Raw genomic sequence first — 11,267 nt, 5'->3', positions numbered from 1 at the left:
CTGAAGCCTGACCCAGTCTACCCAAGGAATTGCGACATCATCACCTCCGTTGAGGCTGATGACAGCTCTTTCTCAAAACAAACTCCAAGCTTGGGCCAGGAATGTGCACCACGGCCGGCCAAAATCAGGGAGCGGCATGGCCTGACATCAATTTTCCAAGAACACTTGGTGTTTTGTTTTGTTTTTCAGAAAAACAAAACAAAACCCAAACCTCTGAAAAACAAAACTTGTACGAGCGGATATGGCATTTTCAACCAGATAAGTCCAAGTGCCCTGTGATAAGACAGGAGACAGGAAAAGGACTGGGAAGGGTGTATATGTACTTGGGGAAGAAAAATCTACTGTTTCATGAGGAGTTACTAAGTGCAGGCCCTGTACTGGGAGGACCAAGGCCTGCTGGCCCCTTTACAGGTGAGTAAACTGAGGTTCAGAGAACTCTGTCTCTTGTCCAGTTTAAATCAGCAGGTAAATCTGAACCAGGGATTTGAGCCTGGGCACATCTCCAAAGTCAAAACTGCTGCCACCCAGAAACAGACTCAGAGACCCATGGAAACAACGTGGAGATCCGTGGAAAACGGGGAAATGACTGATTTCCCCGAATGGTCTGCAAAGCGTGCAGTTCCCCTGGCAGCCACACTGCAGTGTGTGTGCGTGTGTGTGTGTGTGTGTGTGTGTGTGTGTGTGTGTGAGAGAGAGACAGAAAGAGAGAGAGAGACTGTGAACATTTTGTGGAAGGCACTGCTAAGTCAAACGCCACAGCACAATTGTAAAAATGACATCTTGGGGCCTAGATTGATTCGCTCTTCAACATCATAGTTGCTCCATTTACAAGGCAAAGATGATTTTTTCCCCCCTCTCTGCCAAGGCCAAACATTCCCGGGCTGTGATCTGAAAATCGTGCTGTGTTCATTTTAGCTCTTGACTCACCCAAGGCCATAAATCATCCCTCGAAATGGGGCTCTGGTTGGGGAGTTCTATCAGGAATTCAGCAGGTGGAGGCAAAATCCAATCCGGGGCTCTCAGGGTCACCTGGGGCTGGCTCAGATATTCTGGCCACACAAGCACCTCTATCCTCCAAAGAGAAGATGCCCGAGATCAGAGCCGCTGACTAAGCAGGACTGCTGCTCTTTCAGGGTCAGCCTGCTGACTCCTAATGCACCTTGTGATGGGGGAGGTCAAGCCAGCTGCAGAAGATGCGAGCAGAGCAGGGCCAGGAAGAAGGGCCTCAGGGAAAACAGGGCAGGCAGAGACTGCAGGGGGCAATTCATTCATTCGACAATATTTATCAAGAGCCTACTGTGTGCCAGGCACTGCTGTTTTCCTTGGGATGTAATTATTCTCACAATTATTTTACAATAGACACAGTAATAACGGCAGTAGCTTACTGTTAATGAGTGCATATGGGCAAGTATATTTAAGCATATGGGCAGGTTTTCCACACATCAACTTTTACCTATTCCTCGCCACTGCTGAGTGAAGTAGGTATTATCCTCATGGTACAGATGGAGAAACTGAGGTGCAAAGAGTTTAAGAATCTGGCCCAAGGTCACATGACTAGTAAGAGGCAGATCTGGGATTCAAACTCAGGCTGGCCTGGTTCTCAAATCCATGGTTCATCAAATCCATCATGCTGACAGCCAACGGTGTTTTGCAAGTAGGTGTTTTTAGACTGTTGGGCAGAGATAAAATATTTGCCTATGGTGGCAGAAAAGAGGGATGTTTTTCCCAGGCCCTGTATAGTCAACTGATATCTAATAAGTCATGATGCCTTCAGATGGGTGGCTGCAGACCCTGACCTGAAATACAGTCTGGGCTTCCCTGAGGTTAGTGGAGCAGAAGCAGCAATACCACCCACCCGGAGACCATCCCCTGGCTCCACTCCCTTCTCTACAGATGCCCATGCAGTCACTGGGAGACAGGACAGTGTTGGTGGTTTGTGGAATCCAACGGAGCTGTGATCAAGTCTCTGTTTGATTACTGTATGACTAAGCAAGTCCTAAAACTTTTCAGGCCTCAGTTTCCTCATCTGTGAAATGGGGATAAGTGGATAATTCATATCTTAGCAGAGCTGTGAGGAGGACATGAGAGAAAGCAGCTATGGTGCCAGGTGTGATATATGTACAGGAAGCAGGTGGGCTCTTGGCCCCTAAATCATACACCTCCTGAAAGACAATTTACTCTTGTTAGAGTTCTGAGAAAGTCCAGCTCCTGGTGGTGATCTGCCCAGGACCACAGGCTTTGCTTTGTCAATTGGGCTAATCTCAGAGTGGGTGGTGCAAAGAGCCCAGGGCTGGGACTTTGGCCTCCAGAGTTCAAATTCCAGACCTACAATTAGCATGCTGCGTCACCCTGGGCGAGTGCCTTCCCTGCTCTGGGCTTGGTTTCCCCACATCTAAGATGAAGGAGTTGGACTTGTCATCAAAGGGCCTCTCTGGTGGAGACCTCCCAAGACTCTGTATCCAGTACTGATTTCCCCCACTGCTGAGGGAGAATGAAGGTTTTACGACTGCTCTTCTTGGGAGTTTTAATGCTAAGTGGTTCAAGGCTGGCAGCTGGCACTGAGTGCGAGGTCTCATTACTCTCTTGGAAGCCCTTCTGCTGGCAGGAGGCCAATTTATTCCACAGCCTTGAACCCTAACCTTCCCTTGACTTTTCCCTGTTAAAAATTCTACTGTAAGCTGCTTAACTGAAAGGGTGAGAGGTACACTGCCTACCAGTGGCCTGCCCTCTCATGATCTGCCATGGGCACTTGAGGGCTGCGGGGAACAGGGCAGGAGGGATCAGGGCTGGGAAAGCCCTGGAGTCCTTGTGTGGGTCCCTGAGTCCTAGACACTTGGTCACAGCCCAGTCAAAGTGGGAGAAGTGCACGCTGTCCTACGGGTCTTACATCATCCTCATAGTGGCTGAACTGAAGGATGCTTCCTATGTGCCAGGCGTGGATACAAGCACTTCTCACGTATTAACTCATTCAGTTCTCAAAACAATCCTGTGAGTCGACATGACTGTCCCCACTTCATAGCTGGAAACTGAGGCCCAGAAAGGTTAAGGAACTTGCCTAAGGTCACAGAGCTGGGAAGTGGCAGGGTAGCATGCAAGCCCAAGCTGTCCAGTCTTAGAGTCCGTGCTCTTCAGCTTGCCCCAGGTTCTAGCAGCAGCCCCTTTTACAGGTAAGGAGGCTGGGCCTCTGAGTACTGAGCGAACTGCATCCCCAGCAGCGGCTTTAAGGCAGGTCCTCTACACTCTCCTCCTCGAATATGTTCTTCAAGTGGCGGGCTCACCTCTGTGACTTCACAGTGATGAGAGCATCGCCACTGCGTGTCGGTTGTGCCCGTGAGGAGCAGGCCATGTCCTCCCTGCTGGCAGCCAGCACTAGGGTCTTGAGGGCATTTTCTGGCAGGATCTGCAGAGCAGGACTGTGGTGAATTGAAAGCCACTTTAACACTCAATTGCTCAGGACACAAAAGCTAGCTTGAGAGGTGTCTCACCCAGAGGTCTGACTCTCCAAGTGAGAACAGATTCAGGAAGGGACACACGGGCAGCAGGGAGGAGAGATTCGGTTAGGTGAACAGCCCCATGTGGAGCCCAGGCTCCACGTCCGATGTCCTGGCTGCAGCCCCTGTAAATCCTGCAGAGCCAGGCACTGGCGTGAACCTGTCACTCCTCCCCGTATGCAATTCTCCTGGTCCTGCAGGCCCGGGGAGGAGGATGTCAGAGCCCACGCCAGACCAACACGCACCAGCATGCAGCTCAGGGACCCCAAACATCCACCCAGCTGGGCAGAGCAGGGTGGGGATGGCTGACAGCTGACCATGCCCTGCAGGGCTCAGCTTCCAGTGAGGTGACTGATGACAGAGGCTGCCAGAGCCCAGGAATGATGCCACCCATAAGCCCGTATGAGTCCAGCAAAAGCAGCAGTGGTGTGACAAGCAGCTTAATTCAGGCCAGTTCATCTCCTAGCTTCTAGAATAGTCTGGCTTCCAAGTCCCTCACGGGTCCAACCCAAACTAGAACCTCCTCCAGGCTCCTCAAATGCCCCGAAACCCTCCTCCTCCGGGGGTGTTCCCATAAGCCTCTGTATCATCAAATCCATTTGTGGCAATGATAAGCATAACTACCACCTATTAAGACAGTTCTGTCGGGAAGCCCTGGGCTGGGCTGGGGTAATATGTTCCTTTTTTTTTTTTTTTAAAGATTGATTTATTTACTTTTTTTTGTTGGGGGTTGGGGGTTGTGCTGGGTCTTCATTGGTGCATACAGGCTTTCCCTAGTTGCAGAGAACAGGGGCATCTCCTGTTTCAAAGCATGGGCTCTAGGTATGTGGGCTTCAGTAGCTGGGGCTCATGGGCTCTACAGTGTGGCCTCAGTAGGCACATGGGCTTAGTTGCTCCATGGCGTGTGGGATCTTCTCAGACCAGGGATCGAACCCATGTCCCCTGCATTGGCAGGCAGATTCTTAACCACTGGACCACTGGGGAAGCCCCTGGGATAATGTTTTCATTAGTTCCACTTTACAGAAAACTCAGGCTCAGGGAGAAACGCCTTGCCCAGGGTCACTCAGATAGGAAATAGTGAAGTCAATCTGAACTTGCTGGACTCCAGGGGCCCAGAACCACAAACCAGACAAGGTCTGTTGATCCCCTCTAGTTGTCCTTCATTCTGAGAGCACCTAGATGACCCCAGAGGGGCCCCAAGGAAGGGTTCCCAGTGTACATCTTGGCAGAGCTGGTGGAGTTATCGCTGTACCATTTACCCCTGCGTCCCCAGCAGTCAGCGCCAGACGTGGCGCTAAATAAGCAGCTGCTGAGTGAAAGAGCAAGAAACCAAGGCTAGTTTCCCCTTGCCCAGTGCCTGGGGCCCTGCATGTCCTCTTTTCCCAGGAGACAGCCGCCCACTGCGGCTCAACTGCTGGCTGCAGAAGGCAGGCCTCGCTTCACTGCCAGGACTGCTGCGGGCATGGGGTGACGGGGCACCCAGGGCCTTGCCAAGGCTGCTCATGGGAGACAGGGGCCTCAGCATCCCCCGTGGGCTCACCTGGGCAACTGCCAACCACATGTACTACAGTGGAAGTCTTAAATCACTCCTATATACTTGGCCCTTTGTTCAGGGTGTTCTTGCACCCTCTCGTAGCAACCCGAGTGTGAAAGATGAATGAACAGGAGCCCAGAGAGGTCAAGTGACCTGGACTTGGACACACAGATAGTTCAGGGCAGAGTGAGGACTTGCACCCAGGTCTCCTGGTTCAAGATCCAGGTTTCTTTGCATCGTTCCCAGCTGTCCTCTCTCCCTCAGGCTCCGTGATGGGAAAGGGGTTGGAGGGTTGAGATGTACATCACAGGCCCTGAGGAATTTCATAAAATGGGACTTGGTTCAGCCCAGTTCCTCCCAGTATGCTCCCCATGGGTGCTCCCTCTATCGCCATGAGTGGTCACAGCAGTAGCTAAGCCCACGCTCTGCAGTTTCAGAAATCAACAGCCCCCCATCCACCTCCACCAGTTTCCTGAATATTTGCACCCTGTGCAGAGAGGAAAGGATTACCTTCCTCGATGACACTAGTAACCAAAGCTCTAACAACTCTGATGAGAGCCACACTGGCCATCTTTCCCCAGGGCTGATGCGGGTACTGGGGAAGCTCCATGATCTGGGCAGGGAGGGCAGTGAGCCTCCAAAACTGGAATCCACACATTTCATACTTGAGGTTAAAGAAATATCTGCCTTCCTCCTTCCAACTCAGGAGTCCTCTCTCCAAACCTGTCCTAAGACAACATTTTGTACACAAAGATGGTAACAATGTGCTATCTCTACTGGTGAAAAATTGGAAAGAACATTTGTCCAACATCAGTGGAATGGTCAAATGAATTATGGCACATCAATGCAATAACTGTATCCAATAAAAATATTCTTTTTTTTTTGGCCATACCACATGGCATGTAGGATATCTTAGTTGCCCGACCAGAGATAGAACCTGTGCCCCCTGCCATGGCAGAGTCTTAACCACTGGACCACCAGAGAAGTCTCCCCATTAAAAATATTCTTTATGAAAAATTTTACATGAATTAATGAAACACATGATGTAACATTAAAAAAGAAGGAACATAATATTATATAGAGAAGAAGGAAGAGAATACTGAAGAAAAGATTGAAAGGAAATAAGCCACAGCATGTTAAAAAGCAGAGGCATTACTTTGCTGATAAAGGTCCGTCTAGTCAAAGCTATGGTTTTTCCAGTAGTCGTGAATGGATGTGAGGGTTGGACCATAAAGAAGGCTGAGTGCCAAAGAACTGATGCTTTTGAACTGTGGTGTTGGAGAAGACTCTTGAGAGTCCCTTGGACTGCAAGGAGATCAAACCAGTCCACCCTAAAGGAATTCAATCCTGAATATTCATTGGAAGGACTTATGCTGAAGCTGAAGCTCCAATACTTTGGCCACCTGATGTGAAGAGCTAACAAATTAGAAAAGACCCTGATGCTGGGAAAGACTGAAGGCAGGAGGAGAAGGGGACGACAAAGGATGAGGTGGTTGGATGGCATCACTGACTTGATGGACATGAGTTTGCGCAAGCTCTGGGAGGGAAGCCTGGCATGCTGCAGTCCATGGGGTCACAAAGAGTCACACAACTGAGCAACCGAACAACAACAAAGCCAAGATGTCCACAGAGGCTGCGTCTATGTGGTAGAATGAGTTATTTTTTGCCAGCGTTACACTTTTGATACTTTCTCTTATCCCCTACATGCCTATCATAATTAGGGGAAAAAAAGCAAGATTCACCCAAATCCCACCCTCCTACCCAAGGGAAGTGAACTGTCTGAACAGCCAGAAGGGTCAGGATGCTGCCTGGTGTAGATCCTGGGTCTCTTTTCACATAACACAAATACGCATGGGAGGCTTCTCTTTGTAAACCTGCTTTTGAAATTTTTCTGGAGAATTTCATCTGACTTAGGTCTTTGGGTCTCAGTGTCAGGAGTCTGTGCTTCTGAGGATTGGGAAATACAGGTGAGGAATTTCTGTCTCCAGCCCTGCTCTGCCCAAATAGCTCCTGTCTCTCAGGGAAGAAGAAAGCCCGGTGCCTCCTGCATCTTCTCACGTGAAAGGCCTGTAGACAAGGGAGCTGGCAGTTTGTCCAGGAATTACATTTGAAACCTGAAGCCGTGCTGACAATGAGGCACTCTGTAGACTCTCCAGCTGAGAGGGGCTTTCGAGGCTCTGGGTGAGGAGATCTCGTGGTGGCAAAGGGCAGAGAGGTCGCGCAGTGAGGCTGCAGGTCAAACTCAAGCTGCCAACATGCAGCGGCACCTGGGGGGCTCCCTAACGTGACTGTGTGTTCACCAAGCCGGCCGGCGACAGACACGCCCCCAAGACCCTCAAGGCAGTGTGCATGCCCAGTTTATCAGAGGCGTGTCTGGTTTCTCTAGGCAAACATCGCAGATCATTTTACAGCCGCCTGAAGGAGCGGATTTAAACCCCATCCTCTGTGTCCTTCAGATCTGCCTGCCTTCTCTGTGGAAACACGTGTCCACCACTCACTGTCCCCACTCACATTTCCAAGTCTGTCTGCTCTGAAAATTAACAACAGGTGCTTAGAAAGAAGAGTTTGAGGTGAGGGAGAAGCATGTGGGTTTCCCTCAAACCTAGAAGGCTCAGCAACCTAGACAACCCCGAAGGGAACGCACACTTAGGAGCCTCCAGGTCTGGAGAAAGAGGGACACCACTCAGGAGGCGAAAATGCCAACAATAAAACTGTCCCCGAGCAGGGATACTGCTCGGCCCCCAGGGGCAGGGCTTCTCCCGAGGTCAGCTCACCGAACATGTTCCCCTCGTAGCCATCTCTCGTGAGGGGCCGGAGCTCGTTTTTCCCCATCGCGTAGCGCTTGTAGCTCTGCCAGGCGAACTGCATCATCTGTAAGGAAGAGCAGAGACAGAGGCTGAGCGTGGAGAGTCGCGGCAGCACGGGCTGGCCGCACGGCCTCGCCTCCTGCAGCGGGATTTGAAACCACATTACGAAAACAGTCTTCCACGCTGAGAAAGACAGCTTCCTCTCCCCATCATTTTCATAGTTACACCTGGAAGACCGTTCTCCTTAGACCACCCCACGCATGCTGCGTCTGCCCCCAGATTCCGCAGAGATGACACAAACGATACTAAGTTCCTTCTGGCCATCCGGATGTGAGTGCCATCGTGGAAAGACAGCTCCTCCGTGAAGCCTTCTTGGACTTAAGGTGACCCTTTGAAGGGAAGGAAATGAAACTCCCTGAGGGATGTCTGTTAGAACCTAATAGAACCATCCCCTGCGGGAAGGATTAACTCCCGTTTTGTAGATAAGGAGACAGGTCAAGACAGGAGGTAACCTGCCTGGGGTTATCCAGTGAGTCAGTGAGAATGCCAGGACTTGAGAGCATGCCCTGTGGCCCGAAGTCTTAAGTCTGTTCCCTGACGTCACTGTAGGAGTCTCCTTGAACTCCTCCAACACTGGGCTTGGCTGTCTCAGGCCTCCAAGCACCCCAGGGGGTCACTGTTGGTTTTTGCTTCACTGGCTCTGGACCATGAACTCTTGAAAGCCATTAAACTATACTTTCTTTGCCTCAGTTTCCCCAAAGCACCCTGCACAGGTCTTGGCAACGAGTATCTGTCAGCTTTGTCTCCCAGTGCGTGCATGAGTTCCTACTGTGCTAAGTCACTCCAGTTATGACCGACTCTTTGTGAGCCTATGAACTGTAGCCCGCCAGGCTCCTCTGTCCATGGGATTTTCCAGGCAAGAACACTGGAGTGGGTTGCCATTCCTTTCTCCGGGGGATCTCCTTGACCCAGGGATCGAATCCGCATCTCTTACATCTCCTGCATTGGCAGGCGGGTTCTTTACCATGAACACCACCATTGGGTCAATTATGTCAGCCCCTTGGGAGCATCACAGAAGAACCTTTGTCCCCTAACTGCGCTTAGCACTGGCGGCTGGAGGGATGCAAGGCAACATTTGTCCCCAGCCCTGCTACCCCGCCCCTCCCCAGGTCTGCCTTTTGCCTTTGATGGCAGGCTGAAGGAGGAGGACAGCTGAGCAGAGCTCTGGGGTGACCATGGGGTTGAGGAAGGGGCCAGGCCAGGCAGTGGAGGCACTCCTGAGGGACAGGGAGGTGGGAGGCAGCCTGGGCTAGTGGAAGGAACTCAGGCTTCCGGGCCAGAGAGGCCTGGCTTCTAATTCTCTCTCTGCCACTCTCTCTTTGATTTTGGCAAGTGACTAAAAGTCTCTAAGCCTCAGCTGTCTCATCTCTGAGATGGGAATACCAAGGCCTGCTCTGCCACAATCCTGAAAGGTTTAAATGAAAGCAAGTAGCTGGAAATGCCCAGTTTTCGACCTGACACAGCAAGCGATCAATAAACACAAGTCCTCCTTCCTGCTCAGCCTTTAAAATGCCCACTGAGTTCTCCAAGCCTTATCCATCCTCCCCTCCTCTCATCCACCTTATTAGTTCTCAGACCTGGACTGCATCCGTGTCACCTGGGGAGCTTGTTAAAACAGGCTGTTGGGCCCCATCCTTGAGTTTCTGATCCAGCAGGTCTGGGGTGGGACCTGCGATTTTTGGCTAAGAGACTCCCCATGGTCCATGGGCCACACCTGAGAACCACTGGTCTACTGTGTGTGTTATTCCTACTTCTCAGCTCACTTCCAGACACTGTCCGGCACCCGTCTGCTTTTCTCCTTCAGCCTCCCGGCCCACCTTCCTGCTTCAGCTCTGTCTTTCTGGACAATGCCCTCTGCACTCTCCATGCTCTTCCACTCCTGGTGCCAAGCCACGTCTTCCAGGCACACCTAGACAGTAACTACTGCCATGCTCACCACTGGGGCCCAAACACACAGGCCGAGGGCAGACCTGCCAGGGCTATGACCTGCGCTCTCCATAAAATCATATACTAGCATAATCTAGTATTATCTCTCCACTTCAGGGATGATGAAACTGAGGCTCCGAGATGGAAGGTGGTCAGGGAGGCACAGTCAGCAGGACTGGTGGTGTACAGCCCTTTCAACTCCCAGGCTGGCAAATCCCACCTCCGTGCCTGGCCTGCTCTGTGGCTTCCCATGAGACACACATGTGAATGTCATGGTAATGCATGCCAAGCACTTGGCACAGGCTTTGGGTCCTGGTTCCATTCCTCTGTTATTTTCTACTTATCTTGAATTGGCAATAAGGGAAACTAATTGCCGGGTACGAGCACTTAAGGGAGACCAGCCTCCTCCCTCAGGCTCTCTTATTCTGGGGGGGAGGCCCTCAATTAAGTCGTGGGGGAGGTGGCTGGGTAGGGGAGCAGCAGGAGGCGGTTCCAACATAGATGGCAGTAGCAGGAGTGGAGGTCGGTGGTCGGGAGGGCGAGGACCGAGCCCCACCCCAAGCCCCACCTACTAGAGAGAGAGGGAAGTGGGTGTGCAGGAGTAATTAAGAGAACCATAGGTATCCACGTGTTCTCAAAGGAGCTGTCACTGCAGGGACGTGGGGATGTTTGGATCATGGCCCATTCTCACAGTCCTCTCAATCAATGGAGGGGAAGGAAGGCACACACAATCCCTGCGTCACTGGGACAGGACTCGGAAGGCAATCAAGCTGCTCGGTCACACACACATGTGCCCAGGGGCACACAGACCCTTGAAAGCTCAGCCTAGCGCCTGCACCTTGGGTCGCCAGCCCAGGCGCTGGATGAGCAGGGGTGACGGGAAAGGTCACAGCCAGGCAGTCTTTACTTCTCTTCCCCACCCGCCCTAACCTACCAGGTGGTCTGTCCTGTGCTCACCGCAGTTTGGGGTGCAGTCATTATGGGAGTGCTCCCCAGTCCCCTCCCTCCGCTTCCCTGCCAACTGCTCATCTTTCAAGTCTCAGTGGAAATTTGAAAGGGGGTGTGTCTTCGGAGTAACAGAAGCGCTTGGGAGAAGGCATGTGTCTCAAGGGGAGCTTCTGGGTGCATGCTGCGCTTGGTCGCTCAGTCGTGTCCGACTCTTTGCGATCGCATGGACTGCAGCCTGCCAGGCTCCTCTGTCCGTGGGGATTCTCCAGGCAAGAATACTGGAGTGGGTTGCCATGCCCTCCTCCAGGGGATCTTCCCAACCCAGGGATCAAACCCAGGTCTCCCACACTGCAGGTGGATTCTTTATCACGTGAGCCACCAGGGAAGCCCCAAGGGGAGCTTCACGGGCACCCAAACATCCTGATGGAGAAGTAGGATCGTGAGGACGCAAGAGGATGACCCTGGAACTGGTGCTGTGTGCCTTGGGCAACCCCTGGGCTT

At 51.9% G+C, this 11,267-nt stretch overlaps 1 protein-coding gene across 1 annotated transcript in view; it reads right to left on the bottom strand.

Moving 5' to 3' along the window:
• Positions 1-11,267, bottom strand: part of MAN1C1 (mannosidase, alpha, class 1C, member 1) — a 152,307-nt gene that overhangs the window by 79,499 nt on the left and 61,541 nt on the right. The window contains exon 2 of the mRNA XM_010830079.1: positions 7,800-7,896. Coding sequence (XP_010828381.1) covers positions 7,800-7,896 — 97 coding nt within the window. The remainder of the gene's footprint in view (positions 1-7,799; positions 7,897-11,267) is intronic.

This window comes from Bison bison, unplaced genomic scaffold, assembly GCF_000754665.1.
Source record: "Bison bison bison isolate TAMUID 2011002044 unplaced genomic scaffold, Bison_UMD1.0 scf7180017864516, whole genome shotgun sequence".
In the NCBI taxonomy this organism is placed as follows: domain Eukaryota; kingdom Metazoa; phylum Chordata; class Mammalia; order Artiodactyla; family Bovidae; genus Bison; species Bison bison.
This window is presented reverse-complemented; position numbering and strand designations above follow the sequence as displayed.